Source organism: Dermacentor andersoni, chromosome 10 (genome assembly GCF_023375885.2).
Source record: "Dermacentor andersoni chromosome 10, qqDerAnde1_hic_scaffold, whole genome shotgun sequence".
NCBI lineage: Eukaryota > Metazoa > Arthropoda > Arachnida > Ixodida > Ixodidae > Dermacentor > Dermacentor andersoni.
In genome coordinates, this window is record NC_092823.1 from 61,878,813 (window position 1) to 61,900,545 (window position 21,733).

A 21,733-nucleotide genomic window follows, 5' to 3' on the forward strand; every position below is an offset into this window, starting at 1 on the left:
TCAGGTAGGCAGCACATTTGCAGTGATGACGTCTTTTTCTCGTTGAATGAACATTACCATAGTGTTGAATCACAGGGATCCATTACTGGTTCGCTCTATCTCTTGATCTTTAATAATGGCCTTCCGAGTTCCTTCTCTAACAGAAATTATTTTCTTTACTAAAACGATGCGACTAATGTAGCATCGGCTAAGAAAACTGCACGACTTTCCGACAATGTAATCTACATAGGATGCCTGTTGAAAAAAATGGTTCCCGATAATTTATGAAATTCTATAAGCATAAACACAGCTGCGTCGATTAGCAGTTTTCCATTCTCTTGAAAGGATTTGTGACACCTGATTTACAATTATTGCTTAGTTATCTTGAAATTAGTCCACTATATCTTGTGGAGTTCTTAGGAGTAGTTGTAGATTCAACCTAAATTTCGAGACTTACATTGATTCTGTTATTCGAAAAAGTGGTTTTCCGCCTAAAAAATAAAACCCCGCTAGAAACCCTAATTAAGTATTGTTATACTTTCAACACTGCTACACTTCTCTCACATTACGACGCGCACATTCATATACACATTACTTATTGTAATACTGCTGGGGAAAATGTTTGTTATACCGATACGTGGGGCTCAGCATGTATTCAAAAACAGGCTTTAAGAATTATAATGTTTACATGACATCCTCCATCATCTAAGCATCCATTCTTCCAATGGATGTACCAGTTGCTGTTTGCATATAGAAATTTAGTTTGATGGTTCGGCCTTTTAAAGTCATCTACAGCCAAGTTTCAGTTTAAGTTTTAACTATGGGACCTCCTCCTGTATACTTCTATCTGTATATTATTTTTATGTGACAATAAAAATTGATTGATTGATTGATTGATTGATTGATTGATTGATTGATTGATTGATTGATTGATTGATTGATTGATTGATTGATTGACTGATTGATGCTTTTTTATCTGACTGGCTCAATAACAAAAATACAACGTTTGCCTTATCAAATAACTTGCTCCTGACAAGTAACTGCAAATTGCGCCAAAGTGACGCTTTATGCCAAAGTGACGCGCCACTTATGTCCGGAAGAGCAATGAGCTTTTTTTTTAATGCCACCGTTAAGAAGTTTCAGATCGTCTTTGAATACTTACTTGCTTTGTCACTTTACTAAGCATCATTATAAGATTTATTTTAAAAAAGTGTTACACTTGATATTCTTGCAAATGTATCTTTAACCGTGCATAACATTTTACTAACCTCGTTTCATTTCACTTGTCACTGAAAGTTTGCTTCATCCGGAACTCATTTGAGGCCCTTCCACAGTTTATTTTCGGGCTACCTCCTGAAAGCGCATCGTCTTCAATCTACGTATTGTGGACGCATTGCTGTTACGAAACTTTATTGGTTGATCGACTCATTGACTGAACAGTTCAAAACGCGCCAGTCCAACGCAGCTCCGGACGTGAAAAAGGAGACTCATCTGGTCAACGAAATTTGATATAGCTGTTTCAAACTACCAGATACTACTGTCGTGTACACAGAAATATTGTCTACTATCAAAAGCAGAGTTAATTCAATATCCCTCGTTCTCGCGGCAGGAAAGAACAGAATAAGCTTCCTGCTGGGTATAACCCTTTTTAGATCAAAACTGCAACTTCTAGTAAAAATGGAAGAGGTGCGAAAATTGTGGTAGTTTCGAGGGCACTGCCGTGATCTCACGGGGAACTTTAAATTCGGCTGGGTGAAATTGAGCATTCGAAAGACATTCACCTTGTTCATTGTGAATGCCGCGATTCATTTGAGAGCGCTAGGAGGAGTCCTGGGCTTCTAGCTTGGAGTGCGACCGAGATGCCATCGGCTTTGGAGCCCGTGGCGTCTCCGTTTAGCGAACGTTCGGTTCGGCCATGCTTACCCTTGCCCCGATGTCGGGAGGCCAATAAATTGGTGTAAGCCGTGTCGTAGCGCAGTAGCAAAAACTACTTTGTACCGTTAAAAAGGAAATTGTCAGGTGAATGGCGTGCCAGGAACCTTAATTTCTGAACATTTCCAACTTACCTAGCTTCTTATGTTCATACTCGCTGTGGGTGTAACTTGTGTTTAATATATGGGATCCGTTGGTAAATACTTGGCGCGAAAGCTCGGGGTAGCGCAGGGGTGCATTATGTAGTTTAGCAAAAGATAGTGGTGCTATGGGCAAGAATACTGAAGTTGTCCTGCTTAACAAATAGGTGAGTACCTTCATAACTCCATACATTTTTTTCACATTCGTCGCAAAGGAAAGAAAAGTTATGCATAGTCAATATATTTGTAACTGGGAAGGAGAGAAATGGCTCTGATGCTGCACTGTCTAATAAGGCGTACGGAAATACCGGTCAAAAGCGGGCTCCTTACAACTTTCATTGCTATGAGGTAGCGCATTGACGGGCCTTGTATCCATAAACCTACAAAGCCGAGACGCATTTCCAAGTATGAGCTGTGCTATGTGCTAAGGAAGGATGGCGGGCAGATTGTTCTAGAGAAACTGGCCACCCTGTATACGCAATGCCTCATGACTTCGAGCGTACCGGAATCTTGGAAAAACGCTAACATAATCCTAATCCATAAGAAAGGGGACGCCAAAGACTTGAAAGATTATAGACCGATCAGTTTACTGTCCGTTACCTACTAAGTATTTACTAAGGTAATTGCAAATAGAATCAGGAACGTTCACCTTAGACTTCCGTCAACCAAAGGACCAGGCAGGATTCCGTAAAGGCTACTCAACAATAGACCATATTCACACTATCAATCAGGTGATAGAGAAATGTGCGGAATATAACCAGCCCTTATATATAGCTTTCATTGATTACGAGAAAGCGTTTGATTCAGTCGAAACCTCAGCAGTCATGGAAGCATTACGGAATCGGGTGCAGACGAGCCGTATGTAAAAATACTGAAAGATATATATAGCGGCTCCACAGCCACCGTAGTCATCCATAAAGAAAGCAACAAAATCCCACTAAAGAAAGGCGTAAGGCAGGGAGACACGATCTCTCCAATGCTATTCACAGCGTGTTTACAGGAGGTATTCAGAGACCTAGATTGGGAAGAATTGGGGATAAAAGTTAATGGAGAATACCTTAGTACCTTGCGATTCGCTGATGATATTGCCTTGCTTAATAACTCAGGGGACCAATTGCAAGGCATGCTCACTGACCTGGAGAGGCAAAGCAGAAGGGTGGGTCTAAAAATTAATCTGCAGAAAACTAAAGTAATGTTTAACAGTCTCGGAAGGTAACAGCAGTTTACAATAGGTAGTGAGGCACTGGAAGTGGTAAGGGAATACAACTACTTAGGACAGGTAGTGACTGCGGATCCGGATCATGAGACTGAAATAATCAGAAAAATAAGAATGGGCTGGGGTGCGTTTGGCAGGCATTCTCAGATCATGAACAGCAGGTTGCCATTATCCCTCAAGAGAAAAGTTCATAACAGCTGTGTCTTACAAGTACTTACGTACGGGGCAGAAACCTGGAGGCTTACGAAAAGGGTTCTACTTAAATTGAGGACGACGCAACGAGCTATCGAACGAAGAATGATATGTGTAACGTTAAGGGATAAGAAAAGAGCAGCTTGGGTGAGGGAACAAACGCGAGTTAATGATATCTTAGTTGAAATCAAGAAAAAGAAATGGGCATGGGCAGGACACGTGATGAGGAGGGAAGATAACCGATGGTCATTAAGAGTTACGGAATGGATTCCAAGGGAAGGAAAGCGTAGCAGAGGGCGGCAGAAAGTTAGGTGGGCGGATGAGATTAAGAAGTTTGCAGGGGCAACATGGCCACAATTAGTACATGACCGGGGTAGTTGGAGAAGTATGGGAGAGGCCTTTGCCCTGCAGTGGGCATAACCAGGCTGATGATGATGATGATGATGATGACAATATGATACTTTTGTGCATGGAAAGTTTTCTCGCATGATGTGTGCATCAAGAAAGATCGCAACTATTCAGAATCAGAATTTATTAATAAATTGTCGGTCATATTGCATCCTATTACGCGGCACACGAAAATCACAAAGGCCGGAGAGTTGCCGCTTTTGTGCACTGCCAAAGAAATACATGGAGCCGCGCTTACCCATTGTACTATGAGCATTGTCGCTTTGCGCGCTGCGCCTCAAAATTTAACTCTTGAATATGAATACATAGAACCGTTCGCGAGTGTAAAATAAGAGAGCCATTGGCTACAGCATTCGTATTATTGCGATAAGAGTTATACGGACACTCCAGACGAATTTCCGCTGTCGTGGTCGCCTGAATTTACTGTGTAAAATCCAAGTGCGATAAATCGTCACCGCCCGCCGTATGTTTTATGTACGAGTGAAGGCGTGCTAGGGTGGGCCGACGATGCTCAATGAATCTCGCGCGCGCAATGGAGGGGAGAGGGGAGGAAGCGCGCCGTCTTCCATCGCGCGCAACGAACCAAGGGTGGGGAGAGGGAAATTGTGCTCCGGTAGTGGCTGCGTCTGGCGCAGCCGCACGGGCACTAGCTTGAAAGCAATCTGCGATGGGGGGAGAGTGCGCCGAGTGCTAATAGCTCCATGGGTGCTGTGTTGTCGCCGCTTAGTTAACGTTGCAGCTAGCGTTAGAGCGCTTAGCTAGCATTAACCAGAGGCAGCACGAAGGTTCATTCGTTCGCTTCTGCTGCTGCGCTTCCTCATTCCAGCGTTTTGACAGCGAGTGTGCGCGGTCATCGAGCGAGATGCATTTATGTTTGCTTCTGCACCCGTGACGTCATGCTTGTTAGTTTAGTTAGTAAGCGAATGTTTATAAGGTTATGCGCCCGACAATACTATTTTGCTCACTTCGTATAGCTGTCTACTAATTTGGTATGGCAATCGATGCTTCGCCTTCCGGGCGAAACCAACATTTTGTGAGTCAACATTTCACCGGCTCTGGTGTGTGTTGGCGCCAGCTGCTGTTAAGCGAATAGTCAGACACCGCTTTTCGGGGCTAGTACAAAATTCTCAACATGTGCAATCGAAATCACACAAGTGACTCTGGACATCTTGTGCGTTTCCTACAAAAAGAATGCTCAAAAAAGAACGCGGTGTCCTAATTGTTCTGCAAGTTTGTAATTTATCAGCTTGCAGCAACTTATTGAGCGGCAATGTTACCTGAACTTTTTATCTGTAGGCACTAATTGCTTGGTGTAATTGTGTGTTCGTACGGCTTGAACCGATTTTGCTCACGTTATGATTTCGGCCACTTGCTTCTAAGGCAGTGTGTTTGGATGAGCTTGTTGCTCAATTGCATATGTTATGGGCGCTCAACCAGCGTTGGAAAAGCGTACTTAAGTTTCAGTGTATGCCAGCTTAGAATTCAAACCAGCATTGACTACACTTTGTTGAACCAATGGAATGATTTCTCCCATTTTCCGTATTGTTATTTTCCCAGGAAGTAGTGACTTTGTGACGAGTAGTTACGCAGGTAAATCTCAGACAGTGCGTACATCTTTTCCATTCTTAAGCGCCTAGAAGCTGAAACTGAAGCTTTAAGTGACAAACAAAGCAAACCAGAGGGTTTGTACCTCTGAGCGACACCATAGAACACGCGCTGAGAATCGACTTATTAGCCGACATTGTCGCATGACAATCAGATGGCACCATGGTGTATTGCAATGCTCCAGTGCAGCATGTAGAAACTTGTGCGTTTGTATATTGGCTTGGCGTTTGTGTTTTATATTGTACTTATGCTGTACTCGCCAATGCTGCGCAGCGAAATCATACAAGCAACTTTTTTTTTCACTAAACATTCGAAACACCTCCTAGGAAGCACAAAGCCTACGTACCTTGCTTTATGACGTCATGCTACTTGGCCAGAAATTGGTTACCAGCGGGGACGTTTAAACCACTTTGGTTTACTAGGGAGAATCCCCACTACATTCTACGGCAGTCGGATCGGACCTGGTAGCAAGACGCGAAGGTTCGAAGTGTACAGATATTTTACTATCACTAGACGTTGGCATTCTCCATATAAAGCAGCTGGAGGCCGCCACGAAGGAAATCATTTTTACATCGTTTCTTTTTTGTTTCGGAAGTTTGCCCAATGGCATAAGCGATTAATTATACAGGCCGGTTTAATCGATATACATCAGTATGGCTCCGCAATGAGCCCATGGGGCCAAGAATCATAGTTTGGTGGTTCCGTGCTTTTCATCCTTGCTTTAATCGTAATTGGATTTGATTGCGACAGCACATTATGTTCCTGATGTTCCCGGACTTTGCTCTAAGCGCAGGCTTTAAAAAGGTCCCCAATAATGGCTAAAGGTACTCCAATACCACAAATTAGCAGCCCATGCACACGAAGAGTTCTCACTGCAATGTGAAATAAATCATTTTTCCAAATACCATGCATTCTACGCAATCATACTTGCATAGCAACCTGCAGATGGGGCTTTTACATTGGAATACAATCACAATTATAAACGCAATTATAAGTTTTCTCATATTTTTACAACAAACTATACGGAACACACATACGAAGGATGTGGACTTATAGCATCCTGAAGTATACCACACTTCTGCGGCTCAGATGCCTGAAGCAGGAGCCCATGTGCCTTCAGACATGAGACCACGATGACCAGTTTACAACTCTACGTTTACTGGCATCAGTGGAGGATTCTCACTTAAGGAAACAACGTTAACGACTAGAAAGCATGTCGACGTACGGGGGAATGGTGGGTAAACGCTTTCAGTTCCCAGTGCATTAGAGTTCAGCATGTGTTTCCTATAACCATTTTCTATGAAAACTGCAGTATGTGCATGTAAATCTTGTGGCACACAAGTAAACAAGGCCAAACCCAAAAGTACTCAGGTGCTGTAATAATTTCGTGATAGCACAATATTCAAGCAATTAATGCGAAAGCAGCATAAATCCAGACCGTCAGGTTTCGACGTAATGCATTAAATGCCGCCCTATCTAAAATCGAAATTTGACTGCCTTTGTATCCGAGAGTCTGTCACGTAATAAAGCAAAACAAAGATTGTGCCGGACGTTTCGGCGACGAGGTGCCCCACGTAAGAACGAGCAGCGCTCAACCGCAGTCGACGCCTAGAAAGCGGCGTGGGCGCTCGGCGGATTGACCGCTTCGCGTTTTCGCCTCCCCGCGGTAGCGGAGAAGAGGGCGGTGTTTCTCGAACGCGCCAGTTCGGCCATTTTGTTGAGGAGTGGCGCCTTCTCGAGCGCCGCCTTTTCGCCGCACTTGCCGCGGAAGTCGTCCGCGTCCGCGTCGTCGGCGGCGATGCAGAGCACCTCGCCCGTCAGTATGTCGATCATGTTCGCCTTCTCCTCCAGGGTGCCGGGGTCGTCGTACGAGACCAGGTACCGGGTGCCCTTCGTCACGCTCACGATCCTGGAGCGGCTGTCGTCGTTGCGCTGCGGCGGCTTCACCGTGGCGCAGCACTGGACCGTCTCGCATATGTCCGAATATCTCAGCACCACCCTGCGGTCGTTCCCAGCAAGGTGAGTTAGAATGTGTGTAATACAGGTAGCTCAAAGTTACCCTGATTTCAGAGGGTCTCTATAGAGAAGAACCTATATACACCGTCTCGCTGTACCTGCCGCTGCCGATGCGTGAAGAAATGCACCGGTAGGTGCTTCGGATTTGCAGCGCCATTCCACCCGGGAAATTGTGCGCTCTAGAAACCGATATACAGACGCGCAAATGGGCGCTACAAGACATTTTAGAGTAGGTATGTGAAAGGCGTGCGTCACAAGATGCAAACCGAGCTAATATGGTCAGCAGCACGCATCGAATCAGTGATGAGGGCTAATCTTGGCCTCCATGTTTCGTAGCGTTTCACAGTTTCGAATTACATTTAATTTGCATAGACATTCCGCTGTTCGACACGTGGCACGACAATTAAATTGTCATTACCTTGACGTGCTAAAAAAATAGAGCACCCGCGCACAGCATTTAAGAGAGTACCACCGTGACCTAGTTGACTTGTCAATTTTTCGCTCGATATGAAGATCCGGAACATCTAAACCCCACACAAAGTGGTGTTAAGCCTGGGAGGACTGCAAACAAATTAGTACATTACTTTTTTTTGAGAGCATATAGTTTCGGTTTAAATACAGATAATTTTACTGCGTCATGGGCTCATGATTAATTATATCACTCGCATTCCGGCGCCCGCTGGCGCTACAGCACGGGAGTGCATGCAGAAGAAAAAAAATAATTATATGCTTTCATGAGCCAACGTCAGCATAAGGCACGCAATAGCGCAGACCCCCAGGTTACGTTTAACCATCTGTGATCCTTTTTCGTGCACATAACTACAAGAGCGCTTATGCATTTCGGCCCAATGGATGGGGGCGCCGGGGCCGGGATTGAACCCTCGAGCTCAGCAGCGCCACGCCACAACCGCTCCGCTAACATGGAAGGTCATCAAGGCGATACGGGCACCACCGTGCTCAGCTTGTTTGCGAGCGCATCTCTCAGGCGCCTGATCATGTGGTGAGCGTCCGCGTTTCTCGGCTTAACCGAGCGAACGAGAACAGCGAAAGATCTAGAGCGAACGCGGAGCATAGCGGGGAATGAAAGACGGCGATTGCGAACAGAGGGCAGGCGGAACCGGAGGAAAAGTATGCTGCGAAACCATGAGGAAAAAAGCGGAGGAGGAGGGTAGGGCGATAGGCGTCAGAAGAAAAGCACGATGCCGCGCAAGACTGGCTCTGCGCGGACGACGGATACGACAAAGCGCGAGAGCAGCACGCGTCTATTCACCGATGACACCACCGATACCATACATGAAAACAAAGCGATGCATGAGCGGAAATCTGTCTGCGGCGCCGGCTGTGAATCGCACCCACGCGTGAGCCACGCGATGCCTCTCGCAATATCCCGATTAGCGGGGCCATCGCGCCCAACTTCGCTCGGTTTGTGACGTGCCGCACGAGGCAGATTGTCCGCGCCAGCCAATATATCGCGAAATGAAAACACGTATAGACCGGCTTATTGAGGGTGCCGCCATTTTGCGATTGTAGCGCCGTCTATCGTTCGGCGCCATGCTGGTTTGTGGGATTGCGCTGGAGGGTACACGGCGAACGTGCTGTTGACGACGAGTGGCAAGTTTTTGCGCTTTCCCGAGAGTTGGTAATAAGTTGTTTGGATTGAAAAACTGTCGTCACTGAGCCTTTAGGTTCGATATAGCCTCAATATTTATTTATTTATTTATTTATGGTACCCTCAAGGCCCGAAGGCATTACAGAGGGGAGTGAGAAAACGGGAAGTATAACAATAAAGTACGGAAAATAAACAATGCAGCGTGTTAGTAATTATTATACAATAATATGCAATATCTTGCCCAATATTTGTAAGTACGACAGACAATGTAAACAAAGTAGCATCTTGATAGTTCCTGTTAGTACAATGTTAACCAGTGCCGTCCTTAGTCGCTTGTAAGTACGGCAAGTAAATGAAATAAAACGTTCATAATTCCTAACTATACAATGTTAGCTAATGCCTTACGAAACAGTTTGTTGTCGACAATAGATACAATTTCACAGGGAAGGTGGTTCCACTGCCGTGATGATCTGGGAAAAAAGATTCACTGAAAGTGTTAGTGTTGCCTGTTTGAAGTCCCACCTTATGGCGATGATCAACGCGGCTCGATAGGTAATGAGGCTGAGAAATGAAGTTACTGTGAAGGGAGGAATGGTAATAAAATTTGTGAAACAGTGTCAAACGTGCTATTGTTCTACGTGATGCAAGTGATGGAAGAGATAGATTGTCTTTCATGGATGTTACGCTAGCGGTACGGTTATAATTTGAAAATATGAATCGGACTAAGTTATCTTTAACAAGCTCGAGTGAAGAAATAAGGTTTTCATGGTATGGGTCCCACACAGCTGCAGTGTATTCTAATTTACGACGCACTAATGGCTGGTAAAGTAGTAATATTAAGGATGGGGGTGCTTTGGAAAACTTGTGGCGTAAGTAACCGAGCATGCTATTAGCTTTACTTATTATGTACTTAGTCTGAATGTTCCAGGTTAGTTTTGCTGTTATATGAACTCCTAAGTATTTGTATGAGTTAAAGGGTTCTAGAAGAATTTTATTTAGATAGTAAGTAGGAAGAGTACGGGTGTTCCTCTGCACGCGCATAACATTACATTTATTAATATTAAGTTCCATAAGCCAAGTGTTACACCAATCAATCACATAGTCCAAGCCAGACTGAAGAGCATCAGTGTCGTCGTTAGCAATTATTTCACAATATATCACGCAATCGTCAGCAAACAAGTGAATGTGAGATGTCACTGAAGAAGGTAGGTCATTAATATAAATCAGGAAAAGTAGGGGCCCTAGTACTGATCCCTGAGGCACACCAGAACGAACCTCAGTCAATGATGAATCGTAATTATTCGCAGTAACAAATTGAAGACGGTTAGTAAGAAAACACTCAATCCATTTCAGCAGGTTACTGTCAAGGTTTAAAAGACTCAGCTTGAATTGCAGCAGTTTGTGGCAAACCTTGTCGAATGCTTTGATAAAGTCTAAAAATACACAGTCGGTACAGGAGGCGCGGTCTAAAATACAGTGTAATCTATGAGTGAAAGATATTAGTTGGGTTTCACTTGAGAATGTTTTGCGAAAACCATGTTGAGCAGAGGTGAAAAATGAGTTCGAGTCAAGAAAGTTAACGAGATTAGTAAATATAACATATTCAAGAAGTTTGCAACAGGTGCTGGTATGCGAAATCGGGCGCTAATTCAGGGGTGAGCTTTTGTTACCAGACTCATGCAACGGAAGCACCTTCCCTATTTTCCATTGAGCAGGCAGAGTACAAGTGTTTATTGATTACTGGAAAATATTAGCAAGTATTACAGAACTGTATGTGTTAGTGTTTTTCAAAAATTCTCTGTTAATGGTATTATAACCGGGAGCTGAGTTTAAAGGCAAATCATCAATCAGCCTAGCCATACCTGCAAAGTCAAGAGCTATGGGTTGCATAATGAGATAGTTGTAGTGTTCTGTGTGTGGTAGATCAATGTTCAATGAAGTGGAAAAATTATTTGCGAATGATTCACTGAGAATGTTTGCGCAAGCTTCACTTGGAATAACTTCACCTGACTCATCTTTCAAGGTGATCGAGCTATCAGAAGACGGGTTAATGACGCGCCAAAACTTTCGGATATCTGTCGTAAGCATGTCAGGTAATGTAGGGCATAAGTAATTGTCTTTAGCATTTTTTAGTGCAGTTAAGTACAGATGATTGGCAACGTTATAGGTTTTCCAAGTTGTTTTACTTGCAGATGATTTAGCTAAGGGATAGAGACGTTTTTTTTTCTGTTAGATAGGCGCTTTATATAAGAGTTGTACCAATGGGATTGGGGATTAGAAGTGATGATGCGATTAGGAATGAACTTTTCATTAATAGGCGTACTTGGTCTACAAATAGATCCCAATTTGACTTGACTGTACGGTTCTCAAAACCAACAAAAAAATGTTTGAGTAAAGGACGATAGTTCATTGTTAATGACTTCAAAGTTGGCTTTCTTGTAATCGCGTATTACTTTAACTTTTGTCCTTTGGGGATAGCAGACTTTTAAACCGAATGTCAGTAAGGTATGGTCGCTAATACCAGGTAGGTATGTTATAGAGGAAGCAAGTTCTGGTCAATTAGGTAGGATTAAATCAAGCGTGTTAGCGGTTCTGATTGAGGATCTGGTAGGCTGAGTCACAAGTTGGGAAAATTAAAATAGGGAACACAGTTCACAGAAATCTTTAGCCTGAACGGAAAAAGGCGTTATGGTGTGTGGATGCGTATTCCTTATTAAATTTGGAAAATTAAAATCGCCGAGTAAGAATAACGGTGTTGTAGGAAAACGGGAAAAAGTTAGATTAATAGCATCGTGTAGCTGTTTAGTGAAAGTGGCAGATGACGAGAGTGAGCGGTAGCAAACGCCGAGGATTATTTTTGTGTGACCGAGAGTTAGGCAAGCCCACGTGGTTTCAAGTTCAGTGTTAATATCTATATGAAATGATGGAATATCTTTAGAAATTGCGAGACGGACGCCTCCTCCTCGACGTGCAGATCGGTCACAGCGGTAGACAGCGAAATTGCCGGCGCCACAGAAAATATCATAATCGCGCACTTCCAGGCCCGTCGCACGGTTCGGCCTCTGCGGCCCCAACCCACGGGCCGCCCTGCTTCCAGCTTTGATCCCCCCGCTGCCGCTTGGGTGCCCCGGATATCCTGCGCCGCCTGCTTTGATATAACCTCAGGTGCTCTCCTGAGGCCTCCGTTTGCTGGTTACATGTGCCCTCCTGGAGCAGTGCTTGTAAAAAAAATCCGATCTATCGTCGCGACGAAAAAAGCGACCCGCGACTTATACAACACCTGTCAGAACATTGTCCCGTCAGACACAGCGATCACCAAGCGGCGTCCGCGCCCACTGCCTCACCGCGCGGGCAGCCAGCGGCGGAGCGTATAAACCAACTCGACCGCACTCCGCAATGCCGGCATGTCTAGGGGACAAACGAATACAACGCGCTCTAAGAAACCTCCTCCGTAGTGCCTAGGCTGAGTCATATATTCAAGGAGCAAAAGCCCCCAGATTTTCTCTCTCGCGTCCGCTCTTACTCGCGCCTGCGCAGGAACGTCGAGCGCCGTCAAAAGCGCCACGCCACGCTGTACCTACTAGCAATCCGCCTCTTTCACGGCGCGACGGCGCATGCGCCCTGCCCTAGCGGATTAGTCGCGAAACGTGTTGGAAGGGTCGCCCGCGTGGCCGCGCGCCGGGAAGTCCGCCGAAAAATAAAAAAGCGCTCGGACGCGCGATGCTGCAAGCACTCGTCCCGCGTACCGCATTGAAACTCTACTGGTAGCTCGAAGTCGGTGCGGTGCCGAAAACATGCGTAGCGTAAGACCGCAACTCCACTTTAAAAGAGAAAGCGGCCAGGGCATCGTCCGAGTTGTCCGGACTGCACCGTGAGCCTGGTAGTTGCCGCCTTTCATGAATGGCTCGCTAATTTAACGACAAACCCGCGCTTTACACTTGGGCGACACTTAAGTACATCACGCTGTTGACGTCTTTTTGCAGTGTCGGTCCTAACTTGCTGGGGGTGGCAGCGCGTTCCTGGCTGCGCGTACTCGTAGGGCGCGGCAACACTGGGTCGATACGAGGCCGACAAGACGCTCACTCCAATGAGTGACCGACTATTGTGCGTCACTGAAACCTTTTTATCATACCAGGTCGTCAGCGACGCAACCGACGAGCGCGAGTTGTACTGCGGAAGGCTTTTATGTCGAAGGCACCGGCAAAATCTGCGTGCTGACCATCGTTCGACCGAACCCCGTGCGATCGGCCGTCGAACCGACAACACAATAGCGACAGCGTCTTCGCTTGTATATATAATTAGTCGTGCTAAAAATGAGTCATACACGCCTACCAAGTTGAAATGCACTAGCTTTAACCCTCTCAAACCGTGCCCACGAAGTTTGAGCCAATGTCGATCCTGTTCAGCGAAGGTTAACCTGGCGCCGTCGAGTTTGTGCACTCGATACCGGAGGACCAGAAATGAAATGTAAGCCGTTAGGTCGAACGAAACTGCTGTTGTAGTTCAATGCTGGCTTTTTCGATTTGAAATCAGCTACACTACGCACGGCGCGTACACAATAAGCGGTAAGCGGCGACACAGCGCTGTGCCAACGTCTGTACGCCACCGTACCTGTAGGCTGTCGGCCGCATTCGCTACGTATATGGGTGGGCCTGTGCGTGTTGCTTTGCCGACACATTTCTCAATTTCAGAGATGCACTATTTGCCTCTGCGCCAAGCGGCAAACGAGAGACGGTATATTCGGTAGACAGCAGCGTAAAGAACCGCCTCGCTCATTTATACCAACGCCGTGCGAGCGATGGCATCCGCGCCTTTTCGTGACAGAACAATATGGCCTACAAATGAGCACTGATGCGAGCACACTTTTCTCTAATAATGCTCTATGTCATGCTAAAACTGTAAGTACGATGGAGTTAAAGAAAAGCGAGAATGAGTTAACAGCCCGTAATATATATATCTGGATCACAGTTGCCGTAGTTTAAGTGGTTCGGCCGCTCATATTGACTCGTCTCAGGGTGTAACAACATGGCACATATGCGCAGATATGGATGTTTTGCTACATTTTGACACTATTTCATATCAGCGATGGACCTTTTCCACAATATTTGACGATAACAACGACATGTGGCTGTAGATGTCGATGTAATCCGACGCAGAAGGCTGCGCTCGAAGACTTTTTGAATATGCGAAACGTCTAAATAATGTGTAAAAAGAATACAAAAAGTGATGTCCAAGTGCAGAAATCAGTGACAAATTCCAAGGCAACCGTGCCGCCAAACGGAACTCAGCCTGCATTTATCAGCCGCACTGTTTGCAGAACAGCGCACTCAGGCCTGCTCAACAAGCAGTCATTAAGTGCTACATGGCTTCAGGAACGACATGTTGTCCCGAAGAAGCCATTAATAATGATTCGCGTTCCACGAAACGCACAACTGACGCGCACTCAACGTGGGCGCAGGCCCACAAATCAACCGGCGAAAGCCCCGGGGCCCTTCCAAAACGTTTTTAGCGGCGTGCGGCAGAGGGCAGCACAGGAAAATGAAAGAGGCGGATTGTAAAAACGCAATCAGCAGGACACACCAGTGCGAGGAGGAGAGTGGCGTGGCGCGCTTGTTCGAGGCTACTACGTTCCTCCTCGCCCATAAAACGGTGTAATGAGCTGCGATCAAATTTTGCGTTATGGAGTATCTTAAACGTCGGGGAATTTTTTAATGAGGACTGACATCCTATCCGGCCTTATGGACGCGATAGCGTTAAAGACCCAGTGTAGCAGAAAACCCGGCGTTGGCGTCGTCCGTCCAGCGTCGGACGTCGCTTCGGCAAGAGAAATTTCGAACCAAATTCCAAACCACGCATACCCAACCATTCTTCTACCACCAAAATTGCTCATGACTTGACTTTCATTCTTTACAAAGTTATTCCTCGGAATTTTGAGAACGGCAGATCACAAACAAATGTAACGAAAAAGAAATAAACACCGACAGCCCACATCCCTTATGTTAGCTCTTCTCAGACTGAAACATTAAAAGTGCGAAGCAGTAACAGGAGATCGACCCACGGAAGAGGGCGCGTTTCTACCAGAAGGCTTGCCTTCGTGCATAGCGTTCGCCGCCAGCGTTTTCTGGTAAACGTTAAGGTTACATAAGCTGCAGTTGCCGGGAATCATCAAAAGCAGTTGGGGGTCTTTGAATGATATCGCATTCCACTGTTCAAGGCGAAGCTTAAGCGCCCTCCATATTTTTCTATAACAAATAAGAATACAGTTTACTCCACGTCTTTGCTAAACGACGCCAGCAACCTCGTGACATCACATGACGCCGCGATGATGTGGATGACGCAGAGTCCGGCATTTCTAAACTAAGCTCAGCACGAAATTAACATATATGTGTTTTCCAACGTCATTTATTACATGCTAAATCTCATACTTTTATGCGCTGAGAAGCGCATGGCATGGTTTTGATAACTTTGAAAATATGCGTCAGAGACCCTTTAACAAGCACATTTTCTTGTTTTGACATACTAACCAGCCTCTTTCATGCTATTGGGCCTCATGGTTACCTGCCAACTTCATAAACTCATCGTAATAGGAAAAAAGAAAGAAAGGAAAACGTGACATGCTCACTGCGTGTCGACCCGTATTCCCATCAGGCTTAGGCTATAGCAGATGTTGGTGATTTTACGACCTCCAGCGGCGACGTTCGTGGCCCTGTCGTTCTTCGCAAGGGTCATAATGTTCACAATGTTCAGGTTCGGCTTCGTTCCCGGCTGATTCGGGTCCGCTGTCGGCTGTTTGGGGCTCGTGTAGTTGAAGTTGTTCAAGAATATGGCGTCGGGTATGTTGCCGGAGCCATCTATGGGCGGGTGCGTCTGGTACACGTTGGCCAGCACGTTAGGCTTAACCAGTGTCCGGTAAGGACCGCTACGCAGGATCGCCGACTCGGAGCCTGCAGGCAGCCAGCGAAGTGACGTGAGGCGCCGCAGCTTACTTTCTGGTTGGTCAAGCAGTATGCAGAGCATGCAGAGCAATACTTTCTGAGCGCGATGAAGAATTCAATGCTGATTCAGGGAACACATATTTAAACACACGCACATACACACAAAACACGCCTCCACCAAAAGTAGGAACGCGTGTCGGACGTCTTTAGGGTCGGACGCAGTCGCAAAAAGGTAAAAGACTTGCAGCGAAGCCGGCGCAAGCCTTGAGTTGCTTCTTTCCGTGGGAGCAGCTCGCTCTGCTTCTAGAAAGTTCTACGAGTTATTCGCATCAATATACAGCATCTAGACCAATTATAATTGAGTTCATAAGCACCTGGCGCAAACAACAAACAGACGGGCATTAGCAGTATCAGCCAGCACCAATAGCTTGAGTTCTAGCCTCAGGCGCGGGTGACAAGCAATAGTAGTACGCCTTCGTGCATGTTATGCTCCTTCACGACTATTAAATATACATATATTTATTATATGTATGTATACATGCATTTGCTCGCGAGCGTGTGTGTGTGTGTGAAGGTAGAGGATAAATGGTCCCGTTATTTCAAGTGCTTACAGTGGAGGCGTTATTGTAAAATAACACTTAAAATTGTGTGTCAACGGTTTCCAGATGAATTGTCTTCATCACGAAATATGGAATGTTTGAAAGCTTGCATATATAACGCAATTCAATGTCTTCACCAAGGTGGACTCAACGTAATAGAATGCAAGCAGAATAAAAAGACTGATGAATTTTTGGCTATGCTCTTTTAGTAACGTTTGTAATACTAAAACGTTTGTGAAGACATATACTCCAAGCATTTTTCTTTCCCATCCTTTGTATCTCTCTCTCTCTGCAATTATATATGTATAAGCAAAGGAAGATATGAGGTCAGTAGGCGAATTTTTAAATTCGGAACAACGGTCGTACCATAATAGGTTGTACCATAATAGGAGCGTCCTCACATTTCTTACCCGGTCGGAATGCAACTACCGCGTCGGCGGTTTGAACCCGCGATCTCGCGCATTACAGCGCAACGCCACAGCAGCTAAGCTGCCTCGCTAGTTTTCTTTTTCTTGTCCTTTTTGGCAAGCGTTTTTTGTCAATTGATAGAGTGTTCCAATTGTACTGTGAAATGATTCCGCCGTAGCTTTAGCGGCTTCAGCTTAGGTTCTTATCTGTCGCGCGAACTGTATCTGACTGTACGTCTCATTTCAGCATTCAAACGCTGGGCAACTCACCTTTTGCGGCAACGAGTTGGTCGATGAGGTCAAAGCACACCTTTACGCTGAGGGCCGTCTCGTTTCCCTTCATGTAGAATTCGAAGCCGGTCAGGCTGAGATTCTTCATCTGGGCCTGAAGATCAGCCACCGTCTTCTTCGGGCAGTCGTCGCTTTCAATGGTCAAATAGAGGTGAGACCGTTTCCCAGCCGCTTTGAAGAATTCACGTTGGCTTCTCTCTGCAAATGTCATTTTAAATACACGTTAGCATATAGCATGATCAATCTAGCGCCGGAGTGCGTGGATTTCAGTGGCGTCGGAGACGCCCAGCGGTTCGGTGATGAAGTTTTGCGCTTGCGCACTATGTGTGCGCATGTGTAAATGCCTTTTTTTTTTCGCACGCGTCACTCTACTCCGTTTTACATTTAGTAGGCAGCGTTGTGGAAACCTGGCATGTGGTTTAGTCCGAACTCTTGCTCCATGAATTTCTCTGTGCCGTTTCGTCTGCGACGCCTTGATACGAATAACTAATTTATGTATCCCAACTCGCCAACGTTTAGTTGCGTCAAATGACGCATCATTTGTGCAGCTTTGTGCTTCCAGTACATGACGACCCACCATCTATTGTCGCGAGCGCAAACTCTGCGCTATACGGATGCCGGTGGCAGAAACGTGTCCCTCCACCTGTTTCATGATGATGAGGTTCAACAATATTTACGTCATATTGATGGATATCAAATCATCAGGATTATTGTTAAATACAGACGGTACAGGGTGAAAAAGAAAACATTTCGTTCTTAAGTGCGAATATACTATTTATACCTACCTTTTTCTTTATTATGCGACGCTTTATTATTTGTTCGCAAATGCCTGCAGTCAGGTAAGTCGGTTTAGCCTTGTTATCGTTGCTTGCTCTGTGTAAAACAGTTCATACGCGGTATGGTAGCGCTGGCGTTTCAGCTGCTCTTTAGCACGACAGCGTATGCCTGAAGCGAAATTGAGTTGAAAGCATCTGTCATATTTCACTCGCGGATTCATCAACATGGGAACGCTCTTTATCCTGGCATGTTTGCAATACGCACTTGCATTGTTACCGGCACAAATATGAATTTGCTGATGCTATAATTGAGCTTGATTCATGTGACATTTGCGATCGTAATTTGGGGAAGGAGTGCATTATTCTTGCTAACATTGTCATTTCGCTAAATGTGCTAGGCCTTTTCACTACATTTCAAAGCTTATGTGCGTCTTTAATTTACCAAGCGTTTCATCTAATCACGATATATTCTGTGGTCGGCGATCTACCAGACGAGCAGCGTCGCACAAGACAATTCTTGTTGCAAAAATATTCGTTCTAAAATTGGTATTTATGTATTGGATAGACAACTAAGTTTTCCAGCGCGAAGCGAACAAAACTCCATTCCATAATGTGCGCGTGATGTAAGTTACATAACGCTAAAGCTCGCGTAAAACACATGCCTAATACAGTGAGGCCGATGCCGCTCATCGCAGAGATTTGAGCGACACGTTTTCCGACAAGCTTTTAGGCTATAATGTGAGAACTATAGCAAAAGGCGCGCTGATACTCGGATGACGTGATGGCCAAGAATATGCACATATACAGCCTCGTGGCATGAACACTGCATAAGCGCAGAACCTCATTGCAGCGCTGTTGTAGCCTATATGGGTATGTTCCGTGTTCGGCGAGTATTGGAGGCTACGTAATTTGACTGCTCAGAAAGTAACCTCAACCCCAAGTAACGGAACACGTTTCCTAGACGTTTCAATGAATTCACGCCACACCGCATCAAAGAAAAAAAAAAAGCCAAGAAAAACCCAATGTCATGCTATATTGAAATACTCTGGCGTGTGCAAACCCAGGAAAACACAGTGTAAAGCACATTGAGCGCGTAAGAAAGCGTGACAGTGTTTTCTTGTCCGCCGGAGGTCTTGCCATCGAGCTTGGAAACGTTGCGCTTAGCCTTCCCTGTTGTTTGGACAACAAAGTAGGCTGCGCAGTTTCTGACTTCGGTGCTGTCTTTGAATATTTCTCGCTGTTTTTAGCCAGCTTCGTCGGAAATAAAACTAGAAGCGAGGTGGCCGCTGTCTGTCTAGCAATGTGTTTAGCAATATACAGCTAGTGTTGAAACACAGTCCATGAGAGTACCCAAAATAACAGGCTCCAGCGTTCACAAGATAGAATACACCGTGATATACACACAACGTGCAGCCCGTGTGGCGTTTTGATTGACGTTCATAAATCTGACGCGATTTGCCGGTTTTCGCCTAGGCTCAGTACAGTGAGTTAAAATGAAGCTGGTTGCGGATGACGTATTATAGGTTATCTGTATACGTATACGAATACATATACGTATATAGGTTATGTGGTCTCCGTTCATTTTCTTCAACACCACGTCAGCTAAGGCTGTGCCGTGAGGGCATGTTGTAAATTGTTTTTGCTCGCGCAACGAATTATGGTTCGATATTTGGGCACGTTGCGTACACTGCGAATTACTCTAGCAATCGAAATAATAGCGGCACACTCTCTTTTTCAACTTTACCAGAGTAGACATGCCAATGCGTAATTCGAATGAGCGCGCGTGTGCACGAAATTTAGATTCACATCCGGGACAATTTCTGCGTCCATGTGAATGAAGGGTGCGCTGTAGTGCCGCAGGATAGGCCACAGTCGAGCCGCTGGAGTTTGCGATCCCTGAAGAGGGACCGTAAGTGCAAATGTGCTGACAGTGAAGCAAAGGTGCCTTGATGTCGAGTGCCTATAAACGCCGACAATAATGCTTGTCATGTTGCGCTGCTAAGCAACGAGGTCGCGGGATCCGATCTCGACCACGGCAGCCGCATTTCGATGGGGCCGAAATGCTAAAACACCCATGTTTTAGGTGCATGTTAAAGAACCGCATGTCGTCCAAATTTCCGGAGTCCCCCACTACGGCATGACTCATAATCTGGTCCTGGTTACAGCACGTAAAACCGCCTAATTTAATTTTAGTAATGCTTGCCGAGTCCTACACGGCTTACGGCCAACGCATCAGCAAAAGGCGAGTAATCGACCACAAGTGCTTGCTTGATCTACCCCGTTGTCAATAAAAAAAGAAAGAAATATTCGTTAATTGTAACTCAAATGTCTCGTGGCTTTATTATCACTTCCTATATGTGACCCATATGAAGAGCACGGCAACAGTAGCGATCACAGTACGAGTGTGGCGCCGTTACTTGCACACTGTCCGGATTCCGGCACATTGCTGAAGCAAACAACTTGCAGATATGAGTGAATAAAGTCGCCAAATTTATAACGAAATTAGTTTCATATGGACCTAAGCTTGGTTCGTTTAAGTGTCATACTGAGATTGGTATTTCAGTGATAATCCATAATGGCGGTGACAAGAAAGGTTCAAAACCATGCAGGAGTATTGGTGCTACTAAGGCAAAGAATATCCTGAGCGAACATAAGATTATTTACGTCAATAAAAGTTACGCACCAAATACGCTGTCTGTTATGGCCTAGTTTGTTCTGAGCGAGTAACGTAACGTGCAAAATCCATGAAGTAGGGCGGGAAGAGACAGGACACACTGCCATCTTTGGCTTCCCGCCTTTTTCTACGTATTTTGCGCAGTACCAATTGTCTTCTCGCCTAGAAGCGTTCCACCTGACTAGAATTCGTGTGCTTGTTTCTGTGCGGTCCAACTACGCGCATATAGGCCTTGAAATAATTTCTACTACTTCATTTTTATTAACCAGCTTGTCAAACCTTTTTTGAAATCAGGTTCCTGCGTTAGGGAGCCCAAGAGGAATTGCATTTGTGTCGAGGGTGCGCAGAAGTTGGCATTGAATTGTGGTGGGGGCAAGCGTGAACAAAGAGAAGCAAAACACACAAGGCCCAACGTTCGAGCCATCTCACTTCGCTCCTTGACGTCGGTGCCCCAGGGTGTCAAGATGAGATGCGAGCAAAAGTCGGTGGCGGGTTGGACCACGTCGCTCCACAGGTCCTTGCTGCGCATGCGGCAGATGAGGAACGACCGCGCGGGGGCTGGGACATGCGACAATGTGCGCCTTGAGACCGAGCTCAAACTTCAAGGTAATAAATGTGCGACTGTAGCCTTGGTAACAAGATCCGCTATAGCTTTTCTCCAAGCCACTGGGCTGGACGCACGGCTTTAGAGAGTCCACCACTCTGTGAATTTGTATATACGCATCTCTTCCTTCCGCATCATGCATCTCTTCTGCATCATTCATCAGCCCTTTCCCTCCCCGTCCCTCTTCCCCAGTGTAGAGTAGCAGGCCAGAGCAAGTTATAGCTCAGGCCGACCTCTCTGCCTTTCTGTAAATAAATTTCTCTCTCTCTATAGCCTCGGTGAAAACTCTCGCACTTTGTTGCGTAAGTGTGGCAAAACAGAAATCATGTCTTTGCCGTTCACTGTGCGCT

General features: G+C 45.7%; 1 protein-coding gene across 1 annotated transcript; it reads right to left on the reverse strand.

The window, feature by feature from the left end:
- Positions 1-3,596: 3,596 nt before the first annotated feature.
- Positions 3,597-21,371, reverse strand: LOC129388302 (uncharacterized). The gene is made up of 4 exons (XM_055078450.2): positions 21,209-21,371; positions 17,309-17,527; positions 15,720-16,041; positions 3,597-7,471 (listed from the first exon to the last, which is right to left on the reverse strand). Exons 1-4 carry the CDS (start codon positions 21,306-21,308, stop codon positions 7,081-7,083), a joined length of 1,032 nt encoding a protein of 343 aa, XP_054934425.2. The 5' UTR covers positions 21,309-21,371; the 3' UTR covers positions 3,597-7,080.
- Positions 21,372-21,733: the final 362 nt, after the last annotated feature.

What these genes read in the sequence shown, in the direction of transcription:
- LOC129388302 (XM_055078450.2), bottom strand. Translation starts at nt 21,308, where the DNA reads ATGCGCAGCAAGGACCTGTGGAGCGACGTGGTCCAACCCGCCACCGAC. An exon ending in CACCGACGTCAAGGAGCGAA is followed by an intron (nt 17,528 to 21,208) that starts GTGAGATGGCTC and finishes TGACATTTGCAG; the next exon opens with AGAGAAGCCAACGTGAATTC. An exon ending in GGAATACGGGTCGACACGCA is followed by an intron (nt 7,472 to 15,719) that starts GTGAGCATGTCA and finishes GAACGACCGCAG; the next exon opens with GGTGGTGCTGAGATATTCGG.